General features: G+C 45.1%; 1 protein-coding gene across 1 annotated transcript; it reads right to left on the bottom strand.

Annotated features, from left to right (window-relative positions):
• Nucleotides 1-6,682: 6,682 nt before the first annotated feature.
• On the bottom strand, nucleotides 6,683-17,494 carry LOC310756217 (melanin-concentrating hormone receptor 1-like). The gene is made up of 2 exons (XM_083599922.1): nucleotides 17,098-17,494; nucleotides 6,683-10,321 (listed from the first exon to the last, which is right to left on the bottom strand). Exons 1-2 carry the CDS (start codon nucleotides 17,168-17,170, stop codon nucleotides 9,279-9,281), a joined length of 1,116 nt encoding a protein of 371 aa, XP_083456048.1. The 5' UTR covers nucleotides 17,171-17,494; the 3' UTR covers nucleotides 6,683-9,278.
• Nucleotides 17,495-17,731: the final 237 nt, after the last annotated feature.

The raw sequence follows: 17,731 nt of genomic DNA on the forward strand, positions 1-17,731 counted from the left end.
GCCGACCTTCAGATCGGCAAGTCCTAGGCTCTGTGGTTTAACCCACAGCGCCACCCGTGTCCCTAGAGTGGTTGGTGCCGGTTGATAATTCTCAGCTCAAAATCCTTGAACCCAGCAGGAAAAACTCAAGAGCTTGCATGTTAAGTGAGGTTTGGCCACCATAGTAAACCTGCTAGAACTGAATGGTGGGAATGCAACCCTGTTGGTGCATTTGGACCCTTCAGCATTTAGGATTAGCAAATGACTTGGCCGCTCAATTTATTTACAGGACCGCTGTGTTTTGTTTTGCAATTCTGCAAGCAGGGGGTATGAGTGCATATACGCTGTTTTCCTTTACCGAATTAATGATTGCAAAGTGGCTTTTCATTAGCATGTTAGTTATGCGTGGATGTACACAAGTTGGCAAGGGAGCAAGAGGGATGTCAGACTTGCTGGAAGCTTCCCGAGTATGGAAGTAATTGCCCGAGGCAATCTAAGCTACAAACCGAGACCACAGGCATTACATTGTAATCAAACATTGCGGAGACGGTTTATTATAGACTGTACCCCCTAAATGATGGGCGGAGAACAGCTGTGAGTCACAGCGAGTGAGCATTTGAGATCGCTGTGGGTTTGGGGAAAATATGCAGTACAAATTGGGGGAACGGACAGATTCACTGTCTGACTGCCTTCTGGGCACTGAGGATGAGGCTGACATGTTATTGTTAAAAAAAAGGGAGAAATACTCTCCTCTGTTCACCATCTCCCCACCATATATAGTTTTGTAAACATATTGCATCCTGCTGCAATCACCAAGTGTAATCTTTTCTCAAAGGAAGTTGGTTCAGGCCTCCCTCCCCTCTAATTTTGGTTACCCTTTTCTGCACCTTTTCTAGCACTCCCCTCTGAGACAGGCATTATCACCTGCTCATTGCTGTTGACCCGGCTGCTGTTAAAAGGCACAACTACAAATGCTAATTCTAAAGTTGGCAACCCTAATGCACAAGATGTGTTCATGTAGTGATACCGGTGTGTGTGTGTGTGTGTGTGTGTGTGTGTGTGTGTGTGTGTGAAAGATCACCATGCATGACACCTGTACACAGTTTGCACACTTTCCCACACTGAGTTTTCTTAGTGCCCGAATCCTCTCAGAAACTCCATTTTTTCTCAAAACTAGAATGAGAAGCACCCCCCTCCAAGTGTCTCTATTTTCCAGGGACAGTCTCAGATTTACAGAAGCCATCCCAGTTTCTGATTTGATCCTAGAATGCCCCACTTTAACTTAGGACGCCCCTATTTTCATCAGAGGGTATGGAGTTATGCAACCCCCGAGCCAATGAGAAGTAACTATACAACCTTTAAAAGATATCTGGAGGCAGCCCTGTACAGAGAAGTTTTTTTTTTAATGTTTAATGTTTTATTATGTTTTTGTGTATGTTGGAAGCCACCTAATAGGGCTGAGGCAACCCAGTCAGATGGGTGGGCTATAAATAATAAAATTATTTTTGTTGTTGAGTAGGACATCCCTATTTTCATTGGAGAAATGCTGGAGGATACGGAAGCAGGGAAATGTGGTATTTTATTGCTTATGCTGAGCTTGACTGGCTACAGATTCTCTCGCTGAAAGCACTTGTGGTCCTGACATCCCCTTTCCCTTTTGTTGGGGGGGGGGGGGAATGTACATTCGCTGTAGTAACACAATGCATATCTGATTAGGCACAGTTTTGCGTAAGAGCAATGATTATTTTGATTGGGGCATTATGATGCAGCATTCACTGGAGTCAGCAGCAGGCTTTTCACCTACCATCTGAAATCCACAGTGGGAGGAGGCAAGAAGTAGAAGGATGCCTCTCATTATCAGCCTGCCAGAAGGATGAGTAATATACTTTAGTGTGAATAATGCCCCCAGACCCAGGGAGAAATGGAATATCCATCACACCCAACAAGGAGCTTGTTATTACTGGCACTGTCAAGAGTTCCCCATCAGTCACAATCTTCAGAAGGGAACGGGGACAGCGTGTTGGCTGCACCCGGAACAAGACTGTAGACACCAACATAGGGAGGGTTTCAGAACAATAATTCGCTCGGGAACAGTTAAGCACGAGAGCTGATTGTGGGTTGAAAGAAGTCTGGGCTTCTGCACCTTTAATAGAGGGACGCTCGTCACCAATGTAGGTACTCCTGCTGAAATGCTCATAGATGCATAGAATTGTAGAGTTGGAAGGGAATATAAGGGTCATCGGGAGGCGGGAGGCGCTGTGGGTTAAACCATAGAGCCTAGGACTTGCCAGTCAGAAGGTTGGCAGTTCAAATCCCCGCGACGGGGTGAGCTCCCGTTTCTCAGTCCCTGCTCCTGCCAACCTAGCAGTTCAAAAGCACGTGAAATAACCAGCCTCATATAATCCACATGCTTAAGTCTAATTAAGACACAAAAGGGTTAGGTTCGAATCCCTGCGACGGGGTGAGCTCCCGTTGTTTGGTCCCTGCTCTTGCCAACCTAGCAGTTCGAAAGCACGTCAAAGCGCAAGTAGATAAATAGGTACCGCTCCAGCAGGAAGGTAAACGGTGTTTCCGTGCGCTGCTCTGGTTCACCAGAAGCGGCTTAGTCATGCTGGCCACATGACCCGGAAGCTGTACGCCGACTCCCTTGGCCAATAAAGCGAGATGAGCAACCCCTGAGTCGTCTGCGACTGGACCTAATGGTCAGGGCCCCCTTTACCTTTACAAGTGTAATCTACTGCAACCCTCTGCAATGCAGGAATCTTTTGCCCAACATGGGGCTTGAACCCACGACCCTGAGATCATGAGTCTCATGTTCTACCAGCTGAGCTATCCCAGAAAAGAATTTCTGGATCAGGCCAATGGCCCATCAACTTCAGCATCCTGTTCTCACAACCAGATGCCTGTGGGAAGCCCACAAGCAAGACATGACTGTAACAGCACTCCCTCCGCTGTTAAATAGGAGAGAGGCTCTTATTTAAATATACCCAGATGTTGCTGGACTCTTAAGTCCTATCAGACTCAGCCAGGACAGCCAACCATCAGAGATGATGGGAGACATTTGTAGGGCCACAGGTTCACCAGCTCTGGTGTAACTGCTCCATGTCCCACTACCATCTTGGTGAGTATGTCGGGGCAAGGATTTCTCAGTGGTGGCACCTTCACTCTGAAGTGCTCTCCCTCAAGAAGCCCGTTCATCCCCCTTTCCAACACACCTTCAGAAATGTCATCAAAGCTTTTATTTTAAATATGCTTTCTGACATGGTTTGATCCTCAGAGTAACTGCCTTATGATGATGCTGTTTTGGTGTCTCGGTTATTTTTTAAGTTGATGTTGTTGTTGTTTATGAAATTTATATACCACCCTTGATCGAAAGTTCTCTCTCTCTTTTTTAAAATAATATTTATTACTTTTCCAACAATTTAAACACTACAAAAAATGAACAATACAATACAAATACAATACAATACAATACAAAAACACTACATAACACTAACACATTAAACAAACAAAACAAAACAAAAACAGTTTAAAACACATAAAACAGTTTCAATATCTTATCTTTCATTCACTTATTTCAACAACCTCCTCACACCTCCCTTTTTGTATTCCACTTCTATTAATTGTTTCAGCAATTCCTTTCCATCTTCCTCTGTTTTCTATCCTATAATTATCTTAACATATTCTAACCTTATTTTTTCCTTTAATACTCTGTTAATCTATTTATACTTAATTCCTTATAACATTTCTACTAAAACCATATAACTTCATTCCAACATTTTTCTAACATTCATTAATTTTACAGTATTTCTGTAAATAGTCTTTAAACTTTTTCCAGTCTTCTTCCACCGACTCTTCTCCCTGGTCTCGGATTCTGCCAGTCATTTCCGCCAGTTCCATATAGTCCATCAACTTCATCTGCCATTCTTCCCGGGTGGGTAAATCTTGTGTCTTCCAATACTTCGCGATGAGTATTCTTGCTGCTGTTGTTGCATACATAAAAAAAGTTCTATCCTTCTTTGGCACCAATTGGCCAACCATGCCCAGGAGAAAGGCCTCTGGTTTCTTCAGGAAGGTATATTTGAATACCTTTTTCATTTCATTATAAATCATCTCCCAGAATGTCTTAATCCTTGGGCATGTCCACCAAAGGTGAAAGAATGTACCTTCAGTCTCATTACATTTCCAACATTTATTGTCGGGCAAATAGTAAATTTTTGCAAGCTTGACTGGTGTCATGTACCACCTATAAATCATTTTCATTAAGTTTTCTCTTAGGGCATTACATGTCGTGAATTTCATACCTGTGGTCCATAACTGTTCCCAGTCAGCCATCATTATGTTATGTCCAACCTCTTATGCCCATTTAATCATAGCTGATTTCACCATTTCATCCTGAGTGTTCCATTTCAACAGCAAGTTATACGTTCTTGACAAATTCTTGATTTTGGAATCTAACAATTCTGTTTCCAATTTTGATTTTTCCACCTAGAAACCAACTTTTTTGTCCAAATTGAATGCCTCCATTATTTGGTAACAATGGAGCCAATCTCGCACTTTGTTTTTCAATTTTTCAAAGCTCTGCAGTTTTATTCTGTCTCCATCTTGTTCCAGAATTTCCCAATATTTCGGCCATTTGGCCTCCATATTGAGTTTTTTCTGTGCCTTCGCTTCCATTGGTGACAACCATCTTGGGGTTTTCTTTTCTAACAAATCCTTGTATCTTATCCAAACATTAAACAATGCTTTTCTAACAATATGATTTTTAAACGCTTTATGTGCTTTTACCTTATTGTACCACAAATATGCATGCCAACCAAATGCATTATTGAAGTCTTCTAGATCCAACACGTCAGTGTTTTCAAGAAGCAGCCATTCTCTCAGCCAGCAAAAAGCAGCTGATTCATAATAAAGTTTAAGGTCTGGCAGGGCAAATCCACCTCTTTCTTTGGCATCAGTTAATATCTTAAATTTTATTCGAGGCTTCTTGCCCTGCCAAACAAATCTGGAAATATCTTTCTGATCGAAAGATCTCAGTACAATATTAGAAGAAACACATTACGAGACATCAATCAATAGTTGATGGTTTTATTTTGGTTCTTCATGTTTAAATCATGCTTTCTGAGCTAGTTTTTTTGGGGGGGAGGGGTGGCTTTTGTGAGCCTGAAATGTTGCAAATTAATCAATTAATTATAAAATAACCAGGCTGTGGGTTGGGAAGTACTTAGGTAGTACCCAATGTACCAAACTTATTTTCTATTTTAAGTGATCGATATGCATTTTTCTTATTTCCTGGAAAACCGTGTCTTGGGTTGCATTGTCAAAAATCGAAGTGTAATGCAGCTTTCGGTACTGGTTTGCTTTTACTTTATTTCTGAGGCAATTTTTCACATGTAGCACAATTCTGTAAGAACTGAGAATTGCTTTCTCCAAGAAGGGCTGGATCTTAAACAAACAAACAAACAAACAAACAAACAAACAAACAAACAAACAAACAAACAAACTCTGTTGTATACCCAGGCCCAGACCTATTGGCAATCTTATCAACAAAGCTGCAAACTGATGATCACTAGGACAGCAAGCTTCAATAAAGGCTTTTGAATCTTAATAGCGGAATATAGTTGAACCCCACTTTTAATCAAGTGAGGGATACAACTGGTTCCCAACCAGTCTCTGGCCATGCTCGGTTGCTGTGGCTGCTGCAGGTGTGTGCCTGGGGACATGACATTAATGTTCCAGTATAACAAATCCATCCCTGCATCCGCAGATCGTTGTTTAACAAGCTGCTTTAGACTTCTGAATCTCTCTCATGGGATTCCTTCACAGCAGTGGAGCAGCGTAATCCACTGCTTATGTTGTCTCTTCTGTGCTTTCTTCATTAAGTGAAAATGCCTTGTAGGCACTGAGTTGAGATGTCGCTAACACCACAGGATGCACCTTTAATTAATGTGTGGCAGTATTCGCATTTTTGAAAAGCAATCTGTTTCCCCTCAGTTCTGTCTGCATACTTCAGGGTTTTCCTTTCTTTCCTTTTTGTTTTTTTTTTGGGGGGGTAATGTTTGTATGGTTGCAAGAACTCTGGTTCAGTAAAGAGCGACTGAGGGAAGAGTGTTGTCAGTGATGGCACCCTGGTTGTGAAATGGTCTGCCAAGGGAGGCTCACCTGCCACCTCCCCTGATGCCATTTTGACACCATGCAAAGGCCTTTTTAAATTTTCTCAGGCCTTTTACCTCAGTTGTGTTTTATCATGACTTGGTTTATTGTTGCTTGATGCTGTTCCATGTTCTTTTATTGTTTTAGTATTTATTTATTTTTGCGTGTTTTATATTTGTGTGTGTGTTTTTAATACCTTTTGTAATGCAAGAACACACACTAAAATAGTGAGTAGTGATTCCTTTATGGAAGGTTGTATAAATTCTGTTATTTTGCACTGTGCAGTAAATGTTATTCATGTGTTTTGTAAGCTGCTTTGGCAATTTTATTGAAGGGCAGTGTATAAACCCCTCAATATATATTTGGAATACTAATAATAATAATATTAATAATGTTTTATTATTTATACCCCGCCCATCTGGCTGGGCTTCCCCAGCCACTCTGTGTGGCTTCGTACAAAATATTAAAATACAGTAATGCATCAAACATTAAAAGCTTCCCTAAACAGGGCGGTTCCGAAAAAGAATTGGGATTTTTGAACAAAGCAGAATTTCTTAATTCCTTTATTCTTCAAATACATGCTCAAAACATAACGTTGCTCATGTAAGCTCCCATTTTCAGCATATTACATCAGCAAACGACACTTAACACTTTATATTTACATAACTGCACTGTATTTTTCCTGCGTTCATCATCTCATTTCTTCCCTCATTTCTGATCAGACAGGGGGGAAAAAGACTGTAGCACAAACCCAGGCGTAGGAAGGGGGGTGCGGGTGGTGCGGGCTGCCCTGGGTGTCATGACTGAGGGGGGTGACAAAATGGCAGGCGAGTGGGCGGCACACCTCGCATCCGGTGGTGGCAGCTCTTCTGACCCAGCAGCAGAGAGCAGCTCTCCTCAGCCATGGTGAGGCACACCTGACCGCAGGAGCTTTGTTGCCGGGTAATGTCTGACCCAGCTGCAGAGAGTAGAGGAGACTGAGCAGCAGCTTCCCTGCCCCTCTCCTACCCTGAAATGTGGCACGTGGGAGGGCACCCTCTGTGCCCCCCCCCCTCAGGATCGTCCCCGCACTGGCCAGCGCAGGCATATGCTCCACCGCTGCACAAACCATCCAGACAACAAGAAGAAATGTTTGGATTTGATATCTTGCTTTATCACTACCCTAAGGAGTCTCAAAGCGGCTAACAATCTCCTTTCCCTTCCTCCCCCACAACAAACACTCTGTGAGGTGAGTGGGGCTGAGAGACTTCAGAGAAGTGTGACTAGCCCAAGGTCACCCAGCAGCTGCATGTGGAGGAGCGGGGAAGCGAACCCGGTTCACCAGATTACGAGTCCACCGCTCTTAACCACTACACCACACTGGCTCCACACAAGCTTTGCCAGAGCTGCTAATGAGTCCTGGATTGAGCCTTAACGATAAACTGTCTGGTTCAGTGTGATGCGACTTATCAGAGCTGCATTTAGCCACCTGAGGTTTGAGAAAAGTCGAGAAAAGGCAATTAGTTCCCAAAGCCCTCTTTGAAGTTGCTAGCAAGTGGTAGCTTTCTTCACTGCTGACTGCACAATTTAATCGAAAGGGAATAAAATGATGAATAATGGGGAGCATTGGGAAAAGGGGCACCCACCTCTGGCTTCCTGGTTTGCATCTATAGACATAGTTAGGATTGAACTTCCAGTTGGACTAGTTGTCTCCAGCATCCTTGTAGCTTGTGAATCTTGGGCATGGGATTGCCACTTTTCCTGACCAGCTGCTGTTCCTGTACTTTTAATGGCTACTTGACCTGCAGCCACTAGCACCTTATAAAATGAGCTCCTCCACACTGTGTAAAACTTCACCTGCCGATTTCTGAACAATCTCGAGCTCTTTCAAAACACACAGCTCCAGATGCTGGTTGAAAAACTGGCAATGTTGGTCAGATGCATGCAATCATTCTTTCTGATGCCACCTCCCAAAAAGACCCCTTTCTCTGTAAGCACTTTTATGCACACCAAATGCTGATGGTTTGTTGTTATTTTTATTCAATAGGCCCCAGCTTGACTTCAAGAAGCTGTTAAACCTTTGCAAAGGAAAGAAAAAGAGCTTAGCTGAGTTTCATGGTCTTTCTACTCATCACAGAACCATAGGTGATGGTTTGTGTTGGGACAATGCAGGGACAGCATAATAGTTACAAAGACAATAAGGGAATTTTGCCAGGAACAATTCTTCAAAGTTGTTCAGCACTGTGACAAAACAAATGGCATATGTTGAAGCATTTGAGGTCTTGTACCTTTTGACTGTTCAAGGTACAACAGCCCTAATGCTGGCAAGTTATCCATCCCTTCTACACAGAAGTGTCAACACTCCACTTTTTGTGGTCAGAAGCTCTGCAGCAGCCATGTCAAAGGGAGAAACCAAGAGGCTGAGATTTCCCCATAACTGCATCCCCACCACTCTTGAGATTCAGGAGCAGCCTCCAGTGGTCACATGACTCCTAAGAAGACTCTGAAGTTGAAGCCTGCTGCCATTCACCTGCTTCAGTGAGTGACGCCAGGAATTACTGACAGGTCCTTAATGCCTTTCCTTACTCCATCCTTGGGCAAGCTGTGATCCTTCCTTATGTTCAACCAAGTCTTTCTTGGAACTTCTCCAGACAATGGGCATTGTATGAGGTGTTACAATGCAGGAGATGGGGCATTTCTTGTTTGTAGTTCATACTGCCATGGACACAGAAAATGAATCTCCACTTGCTTGACTTTTTGCTTAATAATTGGTTATGGCCAATGTATTTTTTTATGCTGGTTTTCCTGTGTTAGACAGAGGTTACTCAGCTCCATTGAAGGCAGTAAGTTGTTGTGTTTTCATACTATTTGCATGCCCTTGTCCGTTTGCTGTTCAACTGATCATTTTGGCTTCTTCATCATGCCTTCTTCTGACTCATCCCTAGGTTTCTTGCAAACTGGGGTGGTTGCTTTTGCATACGTTGCAGTTACTGGCAATCTCTCACCAAGTATCAGAGGAAAGTTCACCTACACGGAAAGCCTCCATCACCTCCTCAGCTTGCCTAATGACAGTACCGGCCCCAATCAGTCCACCTGCCCACCATCCATTTCAGCATTGTGAAGGAAAAGCTTTTCGTAGTCTCATAGCTGCAGGACTAACGGAGTCCTCAGTGAACGGCAACCGTCACAGGCAACGAGTGCGGAGAAAAGTCCTCCAGAAACTGAGTCTGCTGGGTGGATTCTGGGGCAAGCTTCAGGCACACGCTGGCTTCTGTTGTGCTGTTGTTGTTGTTGTTGACCCGGAACTGTTCCTTGGCCGGACGAATGGCCACCATGAATTGGCGCTTGAAGGTCTCACTCAGCGCAATGTAGAGGAAGGGATTGAGGCAACTGTTGGCATAGCCCAAGCTGATGGCAAAGTTGTAGGCATAGAAGAAGGCCACGGAAGGGGTGTCTATGCCCAGATGCACCAGCTGAAGGATGTAGAAGGGCGCCCAGCAAATGAAGAAAGCAGAGCAGATGGCAACTGCCATTCGGGTGACCTTCTTGGTACGTACCCGGAGGCTCCTCTGGGGCAAGGGTACCACAGTGGTAGCCATATGCTGGAGGATCTTAAAGTAGACCACGCAGATGATGAACAGTGGGATGGCAAAAGCGAGCATGAACTGGTAGATGGTGAACCAGTAAATATCAGTCTCAGGATTGGGAAGCAAAAGGGCACAGCGGGCACTCCCATCCTCCAAAGGCATCAGCCCTGCATACATCCACACTGGGATGATAGTCAGGAGAGAGAGGAGCCACACCAGGCCAATCACTAAGGCTGCCACACACGGCGTCCGGACGTAAGTGGACTTCAGAGGATAGACGGTGGCCAGGTAACGGTCCAAGGTCATGACTGTCAGGATGTTGGTGCTGGTGATCTGGCTGTTGGTGTCTAGAGCGGTGATGATGGTGCATAAAGGAGCTCCAAAATACCAGGCCCCGTTGCCAAGGAGTTGGTGGATGAGGAAAGGCATCCCCAGCAGGAAAAGCAGGTCCACAATGGAGAGGTTGAAGATGAAGATGTCGGGCACTGTCTGTTTGCACCTCAACTTCTTCTTCTTGATAATGGTGTAGATCACAATGAGGTTCCCGACGATGCCGAGGAAGCAAATGATGCCAAACAAACTCGGCATGATCACATTGGTGTAGGGAGTTGGCCTTTCCATCACTGCCAAAAACAAGCCAGAGAAAGAGAGAGAGAGAGAATAGTGAATGTCCTACCAGAGATTCACAGAAGACTGGTGTAAATTTACAGACTATTTGAAAAGTAATTGTGATGACCAGATTACGTTTGCAGGTCTGCAAGAAGTTTTGTGAGGTAAATTATTTGAATTATTGCAAAAATGGTGAAAGAGGTGGAATGTGAGTTAAGATAATTAAAGGCAATAGGAATTTAAGAAATGCAGAAGAAATGATAAAAATGGTGGATCATCAGAGGTGCTGATGGAAGTCCAAAAAGATTGTATAAGATGTGAAGTTCTGTGGAATGTATAATAATTGGTATGTTGAAATTAATAAAAATTATATATATATAAAAAAGAATAGTGAGTGTCCTTGCACTTTGTAGCCCTCTGAGGCTATATTTGTTTGGACAGCCAGCCTTCAGTTTCCCAACAGGAAAGGCCAATTTGTGAGCACTATACATTTAAGACCTAAGTTACACGTGTCAGAACAGAAGAGCAGACCCACTTCATCAGACTACAAGTTAATCTAGTCCGCCATCTTGTTTCCCACAACCAGATACCTTTTGGGAAGTCCACAAGCAGGATGTGAGGGCAATAGTCTCTTCACATTGTTGTCCCCCGTGTCACATGATGTGAAGCTAGCTTGTTAACTCCACATGACTTCTAAAAATATCGCTGCTCGGTATCTGCACTGTCAAGGACGGCAGGGCTTTGGCACCTAATGTTTTCAAATTGCCTCAGCTCTATTTATGACTCAGGCGGCCAGATGCAAAGGAGGAAGCACTCCTATAGCATTACTAGTTGTGAAGAGGCAATTGCAAATGAGTGCACTTTACGGTCTCTTCCCTCCCTCTCCTCCACCAAATCTGTCATGAAAAGACAGCTCTACACAGCTATGAAAGGAGCAGGAACACAGGGAACTCTCTGACACCAAGTCAGACCATTGGTCTATCTTGCTCAATGATGTCTACTCTAAACTGATGGGCAGCAGCTCTCCAGGATTTCGGACAAGGGTCCCTCCCAGCCATACCTAGAGATGTCAGGGAATGGACCTGGGACCTCAGGTACACTACCAGTGGGCTACAAATCTGTCATCCTTTCCACATGATCTGGCCATTCACTGAAAATGGAAGCTGTGGTGAGCACCAATGGGATAGGGAGTGGACAGTGATGGGGAACCTGTTGCCTTCCAGATGTTGCTGGACTACAACTCCCATCATCCCAAACCATTGGCCAGTGTGGTGTAGTGGTCAGAGTGTCATACTAGGACCTGGGAGATCAGGGTTGAAATCCCCACTCACTCATGAAGCCAGTCACTTCCTCTCAGCCTAACCTACCTCACAGGGTTGTTGTGGGGATTAAATGAGGGTGGGGGAGCCATTATACCACTTTGAGCTCCTTCGAGAAGAAGGTGAGTTATAGATGCAACAATAAAATGGGAAGAGAAGAGAAGAGAAGAGAAGAGAAGAGAAGAGAAGAGAAGAGAAGAGAAGAATGGCCATGGTTGCTGATGGAAGCTGGGGATCCAACACTATCAGGAAAGTCACAGGTTCCCCATCCCTGGCGTAGAAGAATATGCTCAAGCAGCAAATTTTATGCAAATAACTGCTGTCAAGGGAGCAGAATCTAGCCTGCAATGGGTATAATGGTGTTTAGGTGACTTCCCTGCCAGGGACTTTGCCAGGAACCTCATTGTGTAGACCTTTCCTTCTTTAGATACCACACAACATGGAATTTACAGATCCAGTCTTTCTCTTCCTGTTTTCCCACTTTTCCACCCTAACAGGGCTCCTGTGTTTTTAACAGTTTCACGATAGACAGAAATTTGATTAGGTTAAGCTTTCCCCAGCATGGAGATGCAGCGATGGGGAAAGCATTGCCTTGCTCAATTTCTTCCAGTTGCACCCGTTGTCAAAGTCGCAGAAGCTGGAGAGAGAAAGGAAGTTGGCAATTCTAATAGCCTGTCGCCCGCCTGCCTTGTGTCAAAGCAGGAAAACCTGAGCGCTTGCTAAAGATTAAGACACTCTGCAAAAGGGAAAAAAGGGGGGAAAGAGCTCTGTGTTTTATCACTTCTTGGTTTTAAGATGAAGGGGACCAGACAGAGTGTATCTGAGTGATGGACAGGTATTAATTTTTGAATGGATATTTCAAGCTATCCAGATGTTTATATGATGAGTCATCCATCCAAAATGAAACAGTACACCCCCACTTCCCCTTGTAGGCATTTCCCTCCCTTGTCAAATTCAAGGCATAAACAAAAGACAAACATTGGCACAGTTCATTTCTAGGAGGCTTAATTGCCTTCTCAGACTTAATGGGGCCTCATTTCAGTTGTTCGTGAACTGCAGTCACTCTTTCCCAGCTAGTTATTAATCCAGGGGAAGTGCCCCAGGGCTCATTACTGCAGTTTGATGGTATGATTAACTCTCCTGTCATACCCAACACTGTTTCCTAGCTTTCTTATTGCCTGAAGTCAGGAGGGATTAATTCACAGCCACCTTTTTGTACTCGACCCACCCATATTCAATCACCTTCTCACCTCCTGGGTGACAGCATAGTTCTGTGGCTCCCCTACCTTGTTTTCCATGAATACCAGAGATTATTGGGAACAGTTCATCAGCTGGAAACCTGAACAACTTCAGGAACACAGCACAAACTGTGCAATATTTGGTCCCAGTCTGGAAGCCCTCGAAATGGAGACTAAGAAAGCAGAGAGATGTTCAAACCTCAGCCGTTCATTTAAGATCTTTCTGCCTGAACAGCCTGGATTTGCAAAGCAGGTCCAGCTGGAGATATTTTGCAGAGACTGAGCAGCAAATACTTTCCTCCTTCCCCAGTTCAAGGCACTCAGTGCTCAAGGCCAGACAAGTTCTTGAGGTTTTCTTTTCTAAGCATTGTGCGAGCTTTGAGAAATAGACATTCTTATACCCATCCTCGCCAAAAAAGAAGAAGACTGTCTGGGGGCCACCCGTCTAAAATTACACAATAGGAATTCATGCTCCAAGAACTCCTTAAACCTCCTTGACCTGATCATTGGGACAGGCGCTTCTGTAAGGGAGCCTTATCTTGCTTCCAGTGCAATAAATGAAAAGAAACCCAAAAATGTGAGATGCAGTTCGTAGAATCATACATGTGCAACTTCTCCTGAGAAAACCTGGATCAACTGAAATTCACTCTTCTACATGAGTCAATACATTACAGAGCTTTGGATGTGAGAAATCTGTTTTAAGATGAATCAGAGACATTATACCTCTGAATCCTGGTTTGTAGGGAACAGGAGAAAAGGGCTGTTGCCCTCATGTCATCTTGTGGGTTTTCCAGAGGCCTCTGGTTTCAACAACTGCTAACTTTCTGAATGTGAAGCACTTCTTGAAGGCGCAGGAGCCCTTCCAGCGAACAGGCTACCAAACTTCTGCACTGCTCATGTGTGACAGCTTGATGCAAAAGACACAGAGAGTTTCTTGGGTTTTGCACCCGTGACTCTCATCAGATGACACAAGACAAAGGTACATAGTCACTGTAGCTAGTCACCTCATCTTCCCACAGTGCCATCTGGCATGCAGAGAGAGTGTTTAGCCCAAAGGCTGGTGGAGCTGGGCACAGAGTCAAGAGACAGCAGAGGAAACAGCAGCCACATGGTATAAGAAAATATAGAAACCATACAAAGGAGAAATGGACCTTTGGCATCAGTTTCACAGATAACATTTCCACTGTTTACCAGGTCTTGGAAGGAACAGTGCATTGTTATTTGTTTGGGTATAAATCTGCTTTGGTAGAGATCATATTCTGGGGAGGTTTCCTTTAATGTGTTTAACACAGTTTAAGCATGAATTAAAATATATAGCATTTGAAAAGAAATGTTGTGGTTAGGGGGCTTCTCCCGAGTAGCAGTGGAGGCATAAGGACAAGGGAGGCACTGTCCCACCAAGATCAGTGTGTCTTCAGCCAGCCCTGAAGCCCTATCACTGGTTCTGGCTCCATCTCCTGTTGACCTCCCTTCCTTCTGCCCCACCAGTCCTGAGGACCACCATCCTCCACTGGTGTGTCTGTATATGAAGCTTGACCAGTACCATAGCTTGGGTGGCCAGGGTGTGTGTGTGTGGCCCTGGGCACAGAATCTTGGGGGGCATGAACCAGGTGCCCCATGCATGCACCCAGTGCATGAGTCCCCTGTGTGAGCAAAGAGGGTGTTGTTTACCCTCTGCACCCCACTCCCACCCACCACCCCATGCATGGGATGAGGCACACTTGGGGGTCAGAGGTCCTTGTGGATGACAGCACTACACCCCGAAGTTCGTCATTCTTCTACCACACTCAGTCACTTCCATTGATGGGGCAGGAACGTCTTTACTCCAATCAGTGAGAAGCTGCTTTGCGAAACCGGGCATCAGACTAGCATCTTATAACAAAGTCCAGGTTACATGTGCATTTTGGATTAGAAACCCAGTGCTGGAAATGCAATGAGTGCACAGCAACCAGGAGTGTGAACAGAGCCTAAGATTTCTTTCTTTTTCCTCAAGTGCCAGCCCTAATTTTTAATTGAATTCAACATGGCATACATGGTTTCTCTTCCAACTCCAAGGCTGGCCTAAGGCATTTTGCTGCCCGTGAAGGAAAGATTCCCACTTTTGCCAACACTCTACCACAAATCGAGCAGACTGGCCATTGAATTTTACTTCAGCTATGGAAGCAAGACAGTATCGTCTTCAGTATCTGAATACCAGCAGGCTTGCTTACGCAGTCCAAGTGGTGCCCTGGTCTAAGGTGTGCACACCACTGCTAATCTCTTTTCCTGCCAAATCCACACACCTGTGGGTTAAACCACAGAGCCTAGGACTTGCCAATCAGAAGGTCGCTGGTTCGAATCCCCGCAACGGGGTGAGCTCCCGTTGCTTGGTCCCTGCTCCTGCCAACCTAGCAGTTCAAAAGCATGTCAAAATGCAAGTAGATAAATAGGTACCACTCCGGCGGGAAGGTAAACGGCATTTCCGTGCACTGCTCTGGTTCGCCAGAAGCGGCTTAGTCATGCTGGCCACATGACCTGGAAGCTGTACGCCAATAAAGCCAATAAAGCGAGATGAGCGCCGCAACCCCAGAGTCGGTCACGACTGAACCTAATGGTCAGGGGTCCCTTTACCTTTACCTTTAACTTTACCATACATAATCCATAGCATGAAGCTAAGGATGTTTACTCAAGAGTCAAGTCAAAGTAGGACTTAACATCCAATCTTAAGCAAGCTCAGATGTTAGTACGGTGGTTTCAATGGCACTTGTTTCCTGGTGAATACAACCTCACCCCCTAGTAAATATATGTCAGATTGCAACCTTTTGCACTCAGCTTACCTATCTTTAAATCAGACACAATATTCAATCCCCCCCCACTACAGATAAGATAAGTCACTGGTGCCTTGAGTGTTTGTTGTCAGCAGCAGAGTTAGCAGCAGCAGGAGCAGAAAACTGCATGGGTTTTTAAAACATCATAAACATCTTAAAGCATTATTGAGATTAATATGTGTGAGTCATTCAATTCCTAAACCACTCATTTAACATTTTTTTTAAAAAAAAAATCATTTTAATGTGAGCTCCTCCACGAAGTGAAAGGGCTTATGGGTTTGCTGTTTATGCACATAGCTGGATCAGTCAGTATGCTTGAGATTTCTTTTGCGAGCAATAAATGAATGGTCTGTGTTGTACAGTCAAAACAAATTACTTTCAATTGAATGACCTCAGAAGCATTACCTGCTGCATCTTAAAAGAACCTATTGAAAGCAAGCCGGTAAATGGATTAGGAGCCTTTATTATTAGGCTGAAAACCTTGCTAATTTTTTCTTAATATGAAACATAGAGGATGGCGTCTACAGCGGAAAGGTTTGGGGGTTGTTTGAAGGGAGTAATCCAGGACATGAATGCTTTTCATTAAGGCTGTTTCCTGTTAGTCTGCAAGGAGCTGTTATTGCTCTCCATGTGTTCAGCGAAGACACAAACCCTCGGAAGCCGTAAAAAGAGGTGGCACTCCATGCTCCCCTCCCACTTTATTCCATTCACACCAGGGGTAGCCTATGTGGTGCCCTCCACATGTTGTTGGATTAAACATCCCTTTGGCCCCAGCCTATGCTGTCCAGCCATTTCCCATTAACTTAGAAAAGGGAATGTTGCCAACATCAGGGGCAGCTAACCTCTGCCACCCCCCAGATGTTGCTAAACTACAACTCTCCTCAACATGGCCAATAGTGATGGGAGTTGTGGTCCAACCACATCTGGATGATCTCCTCCCCCCACCCCCCGTTGAGGCACTTCTGCAGGGGCAAATACTGCGCCCTCGGGAAGGAAAGACCAAGATGCACACCGAGGGAGTTGTCCACCGCCTCTGGTGCTGAAGCGAAGCCATTTCCCCAACCTGTTGCACTTTCTAAAGTACTGTAGGGGTGAAGCGAGGCAGGAGTGGGCGGCTCAGGCAGCACAGACATCATTCCTAAAAGTGAGGCTCTAAACCCCACCATCCATTCTGTAAGGCAAGCTTTGATAGTGACTCGCTTCCATTTTTATTTATCTGTTTTGCCTTAAAAAAAAAGCGCGCACCCATCATTACCAAAGCTACTAAATGGGAAAGAACCGGAGAGCGAGATGCTGGATTTGGACAGGTTTTGAACAGGCAAGATAACCAATTTGGTTTTTGCTACCTGTCCCCGCAACAAGAAGGGGGGGAAACCTTTCTCAAGAAAAGTTATCCAGCTTGAAACCTCCACCATCCTTGACTTACTTGATCTGTTCCTGGCGGGGAAGTCAGAAGAATTCATTGGGAATGAAGCTCCGGAGCAGTTCTCTACGGCCATTTCTTCCCCCAGGAGGACAACCCAACACCTGCCCGCCTCCTTGATGGGCTTTGCTGGTGTTTGCTGGTGTTTTTTCAAGCCTCCAACATCGTCCTCTGACCACTATGAGCCACGGCTCAGCGGAGCCACCTGGGCGTCTGGCCACTTCCTTCTGCAGAGCGAGCTCGCTTTTGGGGGGCGAAGTAACTTGGGAGAAGTTGGTGGGGGGGGTGGAAATCGACGAGCCGATCTTCCGATCGCACGGAAATCTGCGGGCGACTTGTCTGGATGCTTGCAGAGCCGGAGATGGTCTGCGCGCCGGGCGATCGGAGCGGAGCCTGCGTTATAAGAAGTCAAGCCGGAGCCTGCGTTTAGGAGGCGGGCGCACGTGTGTGCGTGTGTATGTTGGGGGCGGCATCTAGCTGCCTCCGCAGAGGCTGAATCGCAGGCTGCAGCCGGCAGGGAGGAAGCCAGATTGGTGCACACACACACACACACACACACACACACACACACACACACACAGAGAGAGAGAGAGAGAGAGAGAGAGAGAGAGAGGATCCTTAAGCGCTTTCCAAGGTA

The sequence above is a fragment of the Podarcis filfolensis genome (genome assembly GCF_964270895.1).
Source record: "Podarcis filfolensis genome assembly, chromosome: 2".
Classification (NCBI taxonomy): Eukaryota; Metazoa; Chordata; class Lepidosauria; order Squamata; family Lacertidae; genus Podarcis; species Podarcis filfolensis.

Bases quoted from the DNA above. Each gene is read 5' to 3' on its own strand.
- LOC310756217 (XM_083599922.1), bottom strand. From the start codon at position 17,170: ATGGCCGTAGAGAACTGCTCCGGAGCTTCATTCCCAATGAATTCTTCT. The intron at 10,322-17,097 runs GTAAGTCAAGGA...TGTTTTTGGCAG, and splicing joins CCCCGCCAGGAACAGATCAA to TGATGGAAAGGCCAACTCCC.